At 34.9% G+C, this 16,858-nt stretch overlaps 1 protein-coding gene across 1 annotated transcript; it reads left to right on the top strand.

Annotated features, from left to right (window-relative positions):
- The first annotated feature begins 7,324 nt into the window (after nt 1-7,324).
- Nucleotides 7,325-8,526, top strand: LOC124937249 (vicilin-like seed storage protein At2g18540). The gene is made up of 2 exons (XM_047477642.1): nt 7,325-7,531; nt 8,131-8,526. The coding sequence occupies exons 1-2, from the start codon at nt 7,325-7,327 to the stop codon at nt 8,524-8,526; spliced, it is 603 nt and encodes a 200-aa protein (XP_047333598.1).
- Nucleotides 8,527-16,858: the final 8,332 nt, after the last annotated feature.

Below are 16,858 nucleotides of genomic sequence, written 5' to 3'. Positions count from 1 at the left end.
TGTAGGACCGTTGTGATTCTTTATTCAAATAAAACTTGAGATTTTGATAATCCGTTTGGATGATATAGTGATTGTCATATAAGTAAGGTCTCCATTTCCCCACTGCCATGATAATTGTTTGCATTTCTTTTTCATACGTTAACCGGCCTAGATGAGGCTTAAAAAGAGTCATGATCAGAAAAGTTATTGGTCTCCCCAATTGAGATAATATTGCTCTAATACCAGCATAGCTAGCATTGGTTCGGCCACCAATAGTAACGAAAAATCAGGAAGAGCAAGGACCGGAGTTTTCATCAACGTTGTTTTCAGATTTTTGAAAAGATTGTAGAGCTTCTTCAGACCATGAAAACTCTCAATTTTGTAACATTTTTGTTAACAGCTTGTTGATTCTACTAAAGTCACGAACGAATCTTTTGTCATTTGATTGTACAAATATCTTCCTTCTGAGTTTCCTCGGGTTCAATTTCCTCTATTTTTGCGAATATTTCTTTCATTTCTTCATCAATACCTTCCACAATACAGAATTGCGTCACTTTACACCTATGTTATTTTGTAAATTTTTCTCTACACTTGAAACATAAGCAATTTTCCCTATGTGCTTGATACACAGTCCATTTATTCGATTGAGTGTTTACCTGAACTAATTCATTCTTTTCGTTCTACCAAGCAGATTTTCCAATATATTCTTTTGGCTCGTAGTCAGAGATCTTAACTGCATTGTCTATGAGTAATTTCCTTTCATCTACTTGTTGGCCTCTTCAATATTTTATTCATGTATTCTATATAGCTTCATTTTTTGATCCAATGTAGTTTGTTGAAGTAAAGACGCCACAACTTTCAATTATTCTCTCAATCCCCAATGAAATTTTGAATATAATATTGTTAATCTGGTATATATCTCGAAGAGTTGTCTCTCCATTCCTGACAAATCAGAATATAATCTTTGAGTTCTCCCTTCACTTAATTGGTTAAATTCCACAGTGCTTTTCAAATAGTAAGCAACATATTCCACCTTGTAATTCTCAAAAAATCTAGTAACATTTTTTTGGAAAAAAAAAATTAGACAATGAATTAAATATATAGCCCGCAAACACACTTAACCATTTAAATAAACGCAGAACTTGCCGCCTAATGAGATTGAACTCAGAAACTTAGAGTTAATATCCACCTCTTATTACCGCTAGACTAAAAGAGGGGATAAAAAAAATCTAGTAACCTTGGTTATACACATGGGCGGAGCCACCCATGGGCTAGGGTGGGCTCCAGCCCCACCTAAATTAAAATGCTAAAAGAAATATTTTTATATATGTGTTTGACAAATGAGTCTTAGTTCAGTTGGCTATGTTATTTAAATGTGAATCTGAGGTCAGGTGATCAAACCCTGGCCTCATCTTTGAGATAATAATAATAATAGTGTTTTATATTTTTTAATTTTAAAAAATTTATAAGAAAAAATATAAATTAATATTATTAATAAACAAGTTAAAATAAAGAATTTGATATCTCTACTCAAAAATTTAACAAATCTCCTAGAATTAATGTTGATGTAAGTTCTCTTAAACTTGATCCAACATTACGTGTTCCGATATGAAAATATCCTTTTAATCAAATGGATGAAATTAGACGAACTTATATCAAGATGGGGTCATATCAACCTATTAAGGATGAGTACCCATCGACCAAATTTGAAAATCAAAATCGACGGTTTCAAAGTCATTGGTTTAATAAATTTACTTGGTTAGAATACTCTCCTTTGAAAGATGCTGCTTTTTCTTTTCCATGTTTCTTGTTTTAACATAAGCAACCCAAAACCTACATCTACAATAGATGGATTCAAATATTGAAAGCGAGTTAATGATGATGATAGATGCCCTTTTGTTATGCATATAGAATATAATATTTCACCACATAATAGAGCAGTTGAATATCTTAATAATCTAATGAATATCCTTGTCATATTGACAAAGTACTAAATGCATAGTTTTCAGATGAAAAACAAAATAACAGATTACGGCTTACAGCAACTATTGAAAGTACTCGGTGGCTCACTTTGCAAACGTGTGCATTGAGAGGGCATGACGAGTTTCCATCTTCTAATAATCGTGAAAATTTTATTGAAAAAAAAGCGGAACATGGAAAGTTAAATCTGAGATGCAAGTTGGAGTCAGCCCCAGGTAATTTTTCATCCTGGCTCCGCCCCTGGTTATACAGTCCTTGAGATTAATATCATCAAAATGAGGAAACTCCATCTTGGGTCATTTTGGTATAGAACCATCTTGAGTTCGGTTAGACTATCTCGAAAATGTATCATGTAATAATGGCGTTGACAGAATCCCCGAAGAAGTAGGTTTTGATCCCCTTGGCATCTCATTTCTTGAACTTTTGAGCACACCTTCACTTGGTATCTGTGTTATTGGACCTTCACTAACATTATCATTAGAACATTCCGTTGATCGCTGTTTTAGAAAGAGCTACATTGTTTCATTCAAATTCACCATGTTCTTAGAGATTTCACTAAGATTCGACGAGTTTTTCAACTGCTCATTTTCCATAGCCTTGATCCATTTCTTCAATTCTTGGTCATTTCTTTGTTTGCCTCCAGCCGCTCTAGAATTTTATCCCCACCCTCTTTTGAATTCATTGATCTTGTATTTGTCATTAGGAAAGAGATGATTTCATACCAAGTGAAGTATTTTGATAATTTGATAGCAATTGTAGTGTTTTGATAATTAGAGATAAGTAAATGTAACTAGATAGAAGAATGTAGATGAGAATAAAGAAGAATAGAAGATTAAGATTAGAAACAAATGAACAATAAAGATAAAATGAAATATTAAAGACTCAAGGCATATTCGTAATAAGTAAGAAAGCATAATCGTACAATAGTACAAATATCCAAAACCTGCTAAAATAAGAGAATATGTTAGATGATATATATAGTCATCCACGAAGACATTAAAATAATTAAGTAAAACATTATTTAAAATAAGAGTGTGTCATCATAGGGGAGTTGGTTATATTTTTGGTCGGATTATTTAATTTTTAGACCATCTTCAACCGAAAACTCCATTTTCAAACCCATTTTGTTCAAAATGTCACATCAAACATTAATTATTTTCTAACCGAAAAACTCATTCTCAAATCCAAAAAAATATTTTTATAATATTTTTCCTTATATCAACTTTTATAACTTTTTAATATCACCCATATATTTTACAATGTTACAAATTACAACACAGTATTATTTTAAATTTAATTGTAAATTAATTATATAATAGTAAATTATACATAAAAATTTTATAAATAAAAATTCATTAAAAATCTAAAATTACAATACACAATCTAAAAAATACATCTGATATTGAATAAAAAAAAACGTACAAATAAAAATGAGATAATTTTCAAATGTTGAAATTGGTGTATTCCTCCCAAAAATGATCAATCAATGCATTTCGAAGTGTAATGTGATCATCTTTATTTCTAATTTTTTTTATCGAGACGTGAATTCTGTTGAGTCAAATTATTTTGACTAAGTGTTGAAATAGTTTGACTATTGGAATTTTGATGATGAATGGATATCTATGCATTTAATTGTTTTTTATGCAGGTGTATCGAAATCAGATTACATTTGACTTGGTCCTAATGAGGTTCATTAGTCTGATTTGACTTTAGATGCACGAAGTTAGACGTGCAGTTTAACTAGCGAATTTAGACGTGTAGTCTAACTAAGCGGTGTTGGACGTGCAATCTAACTAGTGAAATTAGACGTGCAGTCTAACTCGTGGAGTTAGACGTGCAGTCTAATGGAGAGCGAAGTTAGACGTGTAGTCTAATTGAGCGGTGTTAGACGTGTAGTCTAACTAGTGAAAGTTAGACGTGCAGTCTAACTCCTTCAGACTATTCTGAAGTGGACTCGTAATTAGACGTGCAGTCTAATAGAAAGAGAAAGTTAGACGTGCAATCTAACTAATGAAAGTTAGACGTGTAGTCTAACTCCTTCAGATTAGTCTAAAGTGATTGTAATTAGACGTATAGTCTAATCTCATTAGTCCAGGTGGTCTAATGGATCCTGTTATTAGATGAGGACGTCTGATTTCATTAGACGATGTCGTCTAATTGAAATACGTCTAATTCAATGCTTAAGTAGTTGCTTGAAACTAGCACCCGTCTACTTACGTGCTCTAGCTGTACGCTACTCCTGCTCCACTTTCTAGTGAAGATCAGTACAACAGCCAACTACAACCAATCAACCAATGCCACGTAAGCGAATATTCTTCAGATTATTTCTTTTGCAGGTATATCTCTGAAGAATATCCGGCGCACTACCTATTGTGTACGGCCATGATCCTTGTATTCAGAGTCTGTTGTGTACTATGGAGGCGTTCCAATGGAAGCTCGCCACGTGTCATCATGAAGATTCAACCGTTAGTACCTGTTCCTTATTTAAAAAATCTAAAGGACAACGAACAATCTCTCGATCTCTCTCGCTCGCATTCTAAGAAGAATCTCTGAAATTACTGAGAAATCAAGCTTTTGAATATTCAAACTGTTAGCTGTTTTCCTGATTTACTGTGTGTTAGTCAAGAGAGAGTTAGAATCAAAGCATCGTTTTAGTTGAGTGATATTCATCATATTATAAGTTGAACAGAGTCTGTTCTGTTCAACAGTGAGCTATTTGTGCAAACTGTATTTGATTCAAATAATATTATAGTGAATCCTTCCGGTGGTTGGAAGAAGGGGTGACGTAGAAGAGTTTGCTCCGAACATCCATAAACAAAGTGTTGTTGTTTCTTTCTGTCATCTTCTCATTCTTGATCCTAAGCTTCAAACCTAAGTAAACATTTCCGCACTTGATTCAGTTTCAAGTGTTTACAAGAGTTTGCGTAGAATAGAAAGTGAATTAAATCCTTAATAAGATTTCTTTCAAACCGTTTTTCCTAAGCCTTCATCAATCGCCAGACCCCCGTCTCTATTGATAAAACCGATCCTATCAATTGGTATCAGAGCTTTGTTTCTATTCTCAAACTTTTCCTAAAGAATGTCGACCATAACCAAAGATGCCAGTGCAACCGCCATTCCAACCTTCTCTCGAGAAAACTATATCGTATGGAAGAAGAGAGTTCGTGCTCATCTTTCTTCTTTTCATGACGACATGTGGAATGTAATCATAGAGGGTCCTATCAAGATCGATAAGGAGAAATCCAAATGGACAGTGAAGAAAAGAGGTAGAACAACCTCAACAACATGGCTCTTGATGTTCTGTACAGATCTCTCGATGAAAGCATGTTCAATTACATTATCAAGTGTGATACTGCTAAAGAGGTCTGGGTCAGACTCACCCAACTGTATGAGGGCAACGAGCAAATCAAGGAAAACAAGATCATGGTTGCCACTCAACAGTGTTACAGTTTCAAGATGCGCCCTAGTGAAACAATGAACGAGTTCGACACCAGATTCAACAAGATTGCCTCCTCCTTATTTATCCTTGGCAAGACCTATAGCAACAGGGAGCTTGCTATTAAGGTCATGCGTGCTCTTCCGAGGGAATGAGACATAAAGACGATGGTTATGAGGGAATCCAAAGATCTCAAAAAGATCTCTCTCTTCGACCTGTTTGCTGATCTCAAGGCCTATGAGTTCGAGCTGAACTGTAGGATTGAGGAAGATCAATCCACATCCATTATCATTGCCAAAGCTCTGGTGACTACTGAAGAGCCACTTGTAGCTACTGATGTGAAGATGGAAGCACAACAACTGAGCAGCGATGTCATGTCTCTCTTCGTGAAGAAGTTTGACGACTTCATAAAGAAGAGCAACCCTAACTCAAGCTCTTCAAATTCTAATGATAATAAGAAATAAAAGGCTAATGTAAAATGTTATAATTGTGGTATTGCAGGTCATTACCAATCGAAATGCAGGAAACCTAAGCGTGTAGATAAGAAGGATGATGAAAAGGAGCTGAAGGCTCTAATAGCAGGAGATGGAAAGAACAGACAAAGCATACATGACTCTTACTTCTCATCCAGTGATAGTGATGACGAAGAAGTGGCTTGCTTCATGGAAAGAGAAGATGAAGAACAGACTCAGGAAACTGAGGTATTTGATTTCTCTTCTGAAAGATTTTCAAGGGAAGAACTGATAGCTGCACTAAATGACATGGTCATTGAGTACAGAAAGCTAGCAGAATCCCTAAATGAAACAAAATCATCACCTGAAGTATATCAACCAGTTTTACCTCAACTTTGGTAGATTTCATTTGGTGGAAAACTTGGAGGTTGAAGAATGTCCACCCCTTATTCGCAAATATTTTAAGGGTAAAATGAATGTTAGATTGAAAGAGCTTGAAGCCATTTTCGTTGAATGCTCTGATAAGGAGGATTCATGGAAGATGGGGCTCATATTCCTCATTTACCAGTATCTGTTCGCATCTGATAATAGGAGGAATGTAAGTTTCAGAATCTTTCCAATGGTGGAGGACATGGAGATGTTCCTCCAATTTCCATGGGGAAATGTGTCATTCATAGAAACCCTACAGGGTATTGACAAAGATATGAAACACCTCCGTGTGTTATATCTCGCCAAGAAGAAAACTTGGGACAAGAAAAGCGTCTGTGATGTCGCTTATACTTTACATGGGTTCGCACTAGCCTCCCAAGCGTAGGCCTTTGAGCTTATTAATACATTCGTCCCCAAATTTGCTAAAAGGACACAGCAAGATCCTACAAATCCAAGGATAGTGCTCTATACATCCTACAAGAATTATCCTCTATAGGAGGTATTCACAGCCCTCTAGAAGTGCAATGTTCTAAGCAAAATTGATGAGTCTAAGGAGGAGAAGCGGAAGTACTCTAGCTTTGAAGATATGAGAGGCAACGTTTATAATGAATTCTTTGAATTGGATGGGAGAAGGAGAAAGATTGAAGGTTGTGAGGAAGATGAAAAAGATGAAAGGACTCCCAAACTGTCAGCCAAGAAGAAGAGACTTATTAGTCCCCAGCTCCCTGAAGTTAACGATGAAACTAGCCAAGACAACTCTCAGCAAGTCCCTTCTGCGACGACTCCTCAAATTGATAAAGACAATTTTACATCTTGTGCACCCAATCGAGTGTCTCAAGCCCATACTGATGCTAAACTTGATGAACTGACAAAGGATGTAAATGAGATTAAAACTGAAATCAAGCTCATTAAGGAGAATCAATAACTTATAATCACATTATTGGGGGAAATAAATGAACAAAAGAATAGTGGAGGAGAATAAAAAGAAGAGGCAGGTACTGCTGCACTTGATACTGAGAAGGGGACGAAGAGGAAGAATGATGAGGTGATGAACAAGAGGAAGAATGATGAGGAGAGGAAGCAGGATGAGGAGATGAAGAAGAGGAAGCATGATGAGGTTGATGAGATTAAGAGAAAGAAGGATGAGAGGAAGGAGAGGCTGATGAAGTTGGCCAAGAAGAGGAAGGATGACGAGTTGGCCAAGAAGAAGGAGTTGGCCATGAAGAAGAGGAAGGATGAAATGGCCAAGAGGAAGGTAGATTTGCGTACCACGCACCACCCCCACGCACAAAACACCACCCACACACCACCCACGCACAACGCACCACCCACACAACGCCCATGCACAACGCACCACCCATGCACAACGCCAACGCACAACACACCACCCACGCACTATTCCCATGCACAACGCACCACTCCCACGCCCAACCCCACACACTCTCCCCACGCACAATGCACCACCCACACACTATCCCCATGCACCACACACGCACTACACACTATCCCCACACACCACCCACGACCTAGCCTAAATGTATATTAATCTGATTTTTTATTGTGCGGGTGGAGGAGGAAGAGGAGGAGGAGGAGGAAGAGGAGGAAAGGAGGAAGATGATGAGGATGTGGAGCCCACACCCCAAGCCCCACGCCCCATGCAAATTGCAATTTGATTAGAATATTGAGGAGGAGGAGGAGAAGACTAAGGAGAAGACTGAGGAGGATAAGAAGGAGGAGATTGTTGAGAAAATTGAGGAGAAGACTACAGATATTATTGAGAAGGAGGATGAGAAGACTGAGAAGAAGACTGAAGAGAATAAGGAGGAGGAGAAGACTGCAGAGGTGGAGGAGGAGAAAACAGAGGTGGAGGAGGAGAATATTGCAGAGGTGGAGGAGAAAACTGCAGAGGTGGAGGAGGAGAATATTGCAGAGGTGGAGGAGAAGACTGCAGAGGTGGAGGAGGAGAAGACTACAGAGGTGGAGGAGATTGTGGAGAAGGAGATGATTGTGGAGAAGAAAAAGGAGGAGATTGTGGAGAAGAAGAAGGAGGAGATTGTGGAGAATAAGGAGGATAATGTGAAAGAAATGTCTCCTTCACAATTTAGAGGAAAATCATTTCGGAGAAAGAAGTCGAAAAAATTGGAGGACTACACCGACCCTAGTGAGAAAGGGTTTAAACTTAATGATCTGGTTACAGTTAATCCTATGTTACAATATGACGAGGAAAAGATGAAGGAATTGAAGAAATAGTTGAAGAGTAAGGATAAAGACTTCAAGAATTTGAGTACTTACGAAACAGATTGTTCTTTATTTAACAGATTTCTCACGCCTCAAAAATGGTTACACGATATGGTAAGTATTTTTGTTCATTATTTTTGTGTAAGTATCTTTGGACTTGCGCCCCACGCACTCTCCCCACGCACAACGCACCACCCCCACACACAAGTCCACGCCCAACCCCACGCAACACCCTTGCACCCCACACACAACGCACCACTCCCACGCCCAACCCCATGCACTCTCCCCACGTACAATGCACCACCCTTGCTCTTTCTTAATCAATAGTTTTTTCACAGGAGATAGATGCAATCTGTTACCTAATGAAACGAAGGGTTGCAGAGTTCCCTAAGACATATCCAAAGAATTTCTCAATTACTGACTCTCATCTCTCTCAAAAGTTCGCGAAGCGCCATCATATGTTTGTCCCGAATCTTGCAGGCTTCAAGTTCGATGATTTCATGGAATATGTAATTGGTGATGAAGAAAGACATTTGTATCATTGGAATCTTGTTGATATGATATATGTGCCTATTAACCTGAAGCAGAAGCACTGGGTTTTGTGCTAGATTCATCTACAAGAATGATGCATATACGTATATGACTGCGAACAAAAAATCTTCCCAAAGGATGTATATGACGACTTCATGAAACCAATGTGTGAAATGATGCCATACTTGCTTGAATTTGGATTCACCTTGGTGGAAAAGGCCAGGATTCTGCGGTTCAACTTGGAGAAGATGCCATATTCCATAATACCACACCCAACAGTCCCAAAGACAACTAAAAGTGGGGACTATGGTGTTTTTACTATTATGCATTTGGAATATCTTACTACCTCATTGGATGTATCAAATGTGGTCACCAAACAAATGACTTTTAGGAGAAAGAAATGAGCAGTAAGGTTATTCCACCAAATTGTAGACCCCTAATCTAAATTGAATAGATATAAATTTTTGTTATGAATAAAATTACATTTTGTTATGAAATATTTGTTATGAAATATAAATTGTAAAGAAGCATTCCAATACAATCAATATTGTTCAAAAATAAAACACCACGCCCAAGCCCACGCCCAGCACCACGCCCAAGCCCATGATTGTGCTTGCCTCACATTCTCTTGCTTCGTCAAAATTGAGCATGCGTGTTCATTTACTAATTTTCGAATCTCAAACATCTTCTGGAATTTTTCTTTCACAGCACGCAATCTCCACTTGCAGTTCTCATTCACATATTTCACAAACCAAAGATCTTTTGTTTACTTTTCGACTTTGAATTCAAAATGATTAGCCATCGCATATCTATGCACCCTCAATTGAAGTTCTTTTTTGTCCTCAAAAAACGTACCCACTTCCAATTCGCTTTCAAGGGTTAATTGAGCATGTGTTTCAACCTAGACTAGTTCAAATGAATCAAGCAACTCAACATGACTGGATGTTTTCCTCATAGGGGAAGTGATGGGTGGTCAGGGTACAAAAGGAGGGGTACTAGCAACCAATTCACCCGGACGCAAACATGGGACTTGTTGTTCTTCATCTGCATGGTGTTTGTCATTTTGACTTTGTAAGACATCCTGCTCAAATATAGGGAATTCAGGAACCTCTTCTCTTTGGATTTTATTAGTTGGGAATTCAGGAACCTGCTCATAGTTAATAACATTAAACCGACATATTACTACAATTAATAATAATAAGATAATACCATAAACGTAAAGAATTGTTATTAGATTATCAATGATATTAACTATTATTAGTAGTGAAGAAATTTAATTTTAAAAATTGTTGACTCACACTAAGAGTGTGATGTTTAATAAAAAATATCTTATTAGAATACATTCGTGTTTTCGAAATTATGTTAGAAATTATTAAATTATGTTTTCGGACCTTATTCTTAATATTTATATATTCTTTAAATTTTTTTTAACAAATTCGTCAATGGATTAAACCGACAGAACCGATCTTCTAACCGTTCAAATAGAACCGATCAAATCGACAGTTGAAATTTAATAAACCGACGATAACGATTTAGATATGTATTTTGGTTAATAAACCGACAAAACCGAACCGCATACCCTTAATACAAAAATAAAATAACATATAACATTTGGAGATGTGTCATGAAGTGAAACTAATGTATGATTTTAACAGTTTTATCAAGAAAAGAAAATATAGGTTAAAAGTTTAATATAAATTTATGAATAAAATATTTCCTTTAAACGGTAAAAGTTAAGTTTTAACTATTAAGGGGGTTAAAATAAAAAATTTTAGGATAAATAAAATGATTCATCGCCTCCTCCTCGAATAACCGGCACGTGAATCCTACGCCACGTGTTCTATATTTTAAAACTATAAATACAAGGAAGCCGTTGTTTGTATCTTTCATATTAATTTTTCTTTTCTCGCAGTTGGACTCCAATGGAGATTTTGAGTTAGAAGACTTGATTCAACATGCATGTGGTGTTTGATTCCATTTTTTCTTCTATCGTCCTTGAATGACCAATTGCACTTTTCTGCGATTCTCGACAAGTAAGGCGATCCGTCTTTTTCTTCTTTCAATTAAATTTATAGGATTTGATTCAATCGTTATCGTTAGTGTCTCCTTCAATTTTTAGAATCTGATTCCATCGTTATCGTTATTGTCTCCTTCAATTTATAGAATCTGATTCAATTGTTAGTGTCTCCTTCGATTTTTTCTTCACAAGTTTCCCTCTTCTGCAACATTTATAGAATCTGATTCAATCATTGTGGATCCCAATAACAAGCAATACAGAGATGATCTTTGTTAATTTTAAAATAAAAAATCACAGATACGTTTTATTTTTTTATTGTTTGAATGATTTTTATTTTCCATGTTACAATCTTGATTACATATTAAATCATATCCGAATGTCTTCCTATGCGCCGCCGCTGTTAGTAAGAATGGTTAAAATTTATTCTCATAGCTTCCCTTATTTGGTGCTGTTTTTATATTTGATGATATTGTCTTATTACTTGTATAATAAATTTTTTTTTTCTTCATCTCTCTGTACGATCCTTGTACTTCACTTGGCCAAATTGATGTGATTGTTCTTGTATATTCTACTAAGTCTGTTGTTGTGTCCCGATCTACAAAGAGGGCACAAACTAAACAAAATCTTTAATAGTAACCAGTATTAGCAAGGAGGGAGAATTATGATAGAAGAGAATAAATATAGACGAGATAGATTGAGAATAAAAACGGAGGGGCTGAGACACATTCCATTAGAAAGAAATTAGAAATTATTACATCATATTTGCCTATCTATTTATACTACTTCATGTACCTTCCCAGGTCACAACGTTTGTCATTCCCCTATTGTACATTATGGTATAGTTGAATCCAAATAACTCTAATAACCATGTTTGTTGCAAGACTGTAGTGATATTTTTCTCCATCAAAAACTTCAAACTTTTTATCCTGGTAATGAAAATGCTTACCATAAAGGTAATTTCTTTACTTAGATAATGACATTAATACTGTTTCTTCTCGTAGGTAGACAATCATAATGTGTCTTAGCCAGTGATTTGCCTAGATATGCGATGGGTATTCTTTTCTACATCAATACTGCGCCAATGCTGACATCTTTTTCTACTTTGAGGTCAATCGAAAAATCAGGTAATACTACTATCGGAGTGGTGGTTAGAGCCTTTTTCAAAGTTTTAAATGTCTTCTCTGCATCTTCAGTCCATTTAAACATACCATTCTTGAGTAAAACCATGTAATGGTTTGTTAATAGTTCCAAGCTGCATACGAATCTTCGATAATACCCTACCCAAAATAGCCTCTTAATGCTTTGATGCCCAAGAAATGACCTAGATATTCATGCTTCTTTAATACAAATAAGCATTTTGATCAATTTATCAATAGACTGTTTTTTTTAGAATTTTCATAATTTTCTCAAAATACCTTAGATGTAGTTTCATATTAGAACTGTATATAAGAATATCATAAAAAACATACTAATAATACCTTTCATTGGCCATTCTAAAAAATATTTCAATTATAAATACTTAGAATGTTGCAGTTGAATTTGATAATCCGAATGTCATTATTCTGAATTCATACACTCATTCTGAAAAAAGTCTTGTGAATGTCATCTTCTCTTACCATTATTTGATGATAATACGCACATAAGTCGCGGTTGATGAAAATCATTGTTTCATGAAGCTCATTTAGTAAATCGTCCACTAGTACATGTAAGGGTACTTATCTAGTTATCCTTGATTGTGATTTCATTTAGTTGTATGTAGTCTACACAAAACATCCATGTTCCATCTTTTTTTCTTAACTAGGATAACCGGAGAAGCAAATAAACTTTATTGTTTCTTATAAACACTCTTTATCTCTACTACTAAAGCCCCTTTCTCGGTGAAGCTCTCTTCTAATGAACATCTCCAATGGAGGCTGCCATGTTCAGCCTGCTCAAGTCCCATACTCTTGCTCCATGGCTGATAACACATTTGGATGCCTAACCTCTCACAATCTCTTCATTCTTTGTCTAAATCACAATCTCTTCATTCTTTGTCTAAATTCGTTACCCCCACATTTGGCTGCCATGAGAATTATGATAGAAGAGAATAAATATAGACGAGATAGATTGAGAATAAGAACGGAGGGGCTGAGCCCATTCCATTAGAAAGAAATTAGAAATTATTACATCATATTTGCCTATCTATTTATACTACTTCATGTACCTTCTCGGGTCACAACATTTATCATTCCCCTATTGTACATTATGGTATAGTTGAATCCAAATAACTCTGATAACCATGTTTGTTGCAGGACTATAGTGATATTTTTCTCCATAAGAAACTTCAAATTTTTTATCCTGATAATGAAAATGCTTACCATAAAGGTAATTTCTTTACTTAGATAATGCCATTAAAATTCATTTATATATATATATTCTCTTTTCATATAAGATTATACTGTTGCTCGTATGGATAGAAACACAAACCATAAAGATTAGAAACAATATCACTTGTCAATTAAATTAAATGATGAATGTCTCGAGAAATGTGCATTATGTATCTCTTCGTACTAGTATAAACTCTCAAAAATTTGTTGTGTGATTTAAATAAATAATTAAAGAATATTTTTATTTTAATAAACATATTATAAAATGAATGCGAAAAGTATCAGTGTTCATTAAACATTAGACATTAGAGGAAATACACCTCTGCCCATTATTTCATTAAACATTAGAGCAACTTCATCTGTTGCTCATATAGTCATTTTTGTTGTTGATATTTGCTTTTATTCATAATTTATAATCACATTTTTTTTTGTTGTCTTTTTACTCATTTTTGTAAACTTCTTAAATTCAATTTCAAACGCAAGGGTTGTTTTAAAGGGGTAAAAAAAAATACTAATTATGAGAAATTTTAAATAGATAGTTGTTAGAATATAAAAATAATAATAATTGTTTCAAATAAATATTATTTAAACTGTATAACAATAATAAAAAAAAAGTAATAAGCTAGAGTTGATAATGATTTTAGCTTAATTTATATTAACACAACAAAAGCTTTTCTGTCAAATAATATTTCTGTACTACGAAAAAAATCTTATGAGATATAATTAAATATTTTATTTTTTTCTTTCAGTCAGATTGACGGATAGGTTTTCTTAGTTTCTTTAATTTAATTATTTATATTATATTATTTTACTATGTCTAAATGTTAAAAAAAACTAATTGATTGGGGGGATGATTGTTGGACTTATGGCTGAATATTAAACAAATAATTAATTAAAATTGGAATGTCTAAATATTTATTTATTCTTCTACCAGTTGACTGTTTTTGTATACAATTTAGGATTGATAATGTGAATTCAAAAAACAGAGAAAGAAAGAATCTAACAAATATGGGCATAATTTAGCGAATGAAATCATGTGAAACTGTTATTTGTCACTTACATATATATATATATATATGAAATCAACCAATTTTCAGACAATATGTATGATTCATCTATCTATCTAGAGGCTGTACGATCCAATAATCTTATTATTAGCACTAGAGATGAAGATGGCTAGGGTTTGCCCTTATAAATCGATGGTGGTGAATTTTGGGCCGTTGGATAAACTGAATAGATCGTGGCCATTGGATTCTATTAAATAAAATGGATCACTTTTATATAAACTCACCCCTTAAGTTTTACAGGCCCACCTTTATTTAGTAAAGGTTTAAATAATCCACAATATCTTTTACTTGATTTAAAATTTTCATTAAATCGATAAAATATTTTTTAAATATATTAAGATTGCGATAAAATAAAATTATGAGTTTGTTCAAATGGGTTTATTTGAAAATAAAGAGGTAGAAAAAAAAGAATGATTATGAGAAGGTGATGATTATTTTTTATAAAAAGATTTAAAGAGTATTGATATATATAAATAAAATATAAAATAATAATTTAAAATATAAAATATTTTATTATTTTAGTTAATGGTTTGAGTGATGTGATAGATTAAAGTGAAGTTAAATGATATTTAATTTTATTTAGGTTATTTTTTTAATAATCCAAACCATACCAACATAAAAGAAAAAGGCCTATAAAAAAAAATACACATCACTCAAAAGAAAGTACATGAACTAGTTTAGGGTTAAAAATTTAAAATGGATGGAAAACAGAGAAGAAAGTTTAGGATGGAAAACAGGCAAATGTGTATAGTTTAAGGGCCAGTTTTGTTATATATTTTGTAAAAGAAATAGACGAATATTTTCCGAACTATCTCCATAGGAGAAGCAGGCCGCCGAAACGGGAAATTTGATTAAATAACCTCAAAGATGAGGTTATTTGATCTGATAGTAAGTTGATAATTTTATTGCGCTCGTGGAGTTTTTATTTTTTTTTGGACGAAATTGCCCTTGTCGCGAAACGTTAAGTGACTTAGCGTTTCGCGAAGTGACAATATGTGAAATGTCCAGATTACCCTTACTATCTAATATAACCTCAGTCATTTTTTTCATTTCTTTTCTTTTCCTTCTCTCTCTTCCCGCTCTTCTCCTCCTTCTCTCTAAACTCCGGCGGCGGCGATCTCGGCGGTGACGGGTCTAAATACACTATGGGCTCCACGACGAGCACGAGCACTGTTCCAATAGGTACGTTTATTTTAAGCATGTTTTATTGATGTTTGGTTTCTTTGATTGTTTAGGGTTTGCTTCCCGTTTCGCTAAGTGCCTAGCGATTCGTGAAGGCCTTCCCGTTTCGCTAAGTGCCTAACGATTTGCAAAGGTCTTCCCGTTTCGCTAAGAGCCTAGCGATTCGCGAAGTATTGATTATCCGTTTCTAAATCAATTCATGTTTTTTATTGCAGCTGAAGTTTTTGTTTTCTATAATGGAGAGTAGAAACTTGATGCTGATGGAATACTGTATTTTGATGCATCTTCAATCAAAACATTTGATTTACCCCAAAGTACTCGTTATGCTGAATTACTTGATATACTCTACGATAGACTTACTGTGCAGAAATCTACATACAATTTAGTGCTCCAAGTGAAGTACGATATTCCGAATATCAGAAATCCAAAACCTGTTTTTATTGATAATGACGGGGATTTGAACACATATTTATCACGCTTGATTTTGGGTCGAACCGTGTCACCATTGTGTGTATCTGTAGTGGAGAAGTCAACATTTACTAAAGAAAAGATATCACTACTTATATACCCAACTCAAGAAAGTATACTACCACCACAACTTACTCAAAAATTTGTACCACCCGTTGTACCCTCGGAATTCTTTGTTGAAAGTCAAAATGAAGCCGGAGAAAGCTCTTTGCCTCACATCCCACTTACTCAGGACTTGCATGTTAATACTGGTGAAAAAACATCAATACCTATACAACCAAGTGCAAGAAGATCATCATTGGGTACACCAACTAGTGCAAGAAAGGCATCAATGGGTACACCATCTAGTGCAAGAAGATCATCAATGGGTACACCATATAGTGCAAGACGATCTTCAATGGGTACACCATCGACAGACCCGACAGACACATCACCGTCAGATCCCTCATTTGCGATGGCATTAACTAGTGAAACCGTATTGGAAGTCGGTTCGTTGTTTGAAAATAAAAAAGAACTTCAACTTGCTCTATATAAATATGCGATAACCAATCATTTCGATTTCAAAGTGGAGAAGTCAAGAAAACATCTTTGGGAACTCAAATGTTTGGATGAGACGTGCAAGTGGAGCTTGCGGGCTGTGAAAGGTAAGTTTTCTGAGATGTTTGAGATCCGTATATTTGAGCAACAACACTAATGCTCAGTTTTGTCGAGGC

The sequence above is a fragment of the Impatiens glandulifera genome, chromosome 1, assembly GCF_907164915.1.
Source record: "Impatiens glandulifera chromosome 1, dImpGla2.1, whole genome shotgun sequence".
In the NCBI taxonomy this organism is placed as follows: Eukaryota; Viridiplantae; Streptophyta; class Magnoliopsida; order Ericales; family Balsaminaceae; genus Impatiens; species Impatiens glandulifera.
This window is presented reverse-complemented; position numbering and strand designations above follow the sequence as displayed.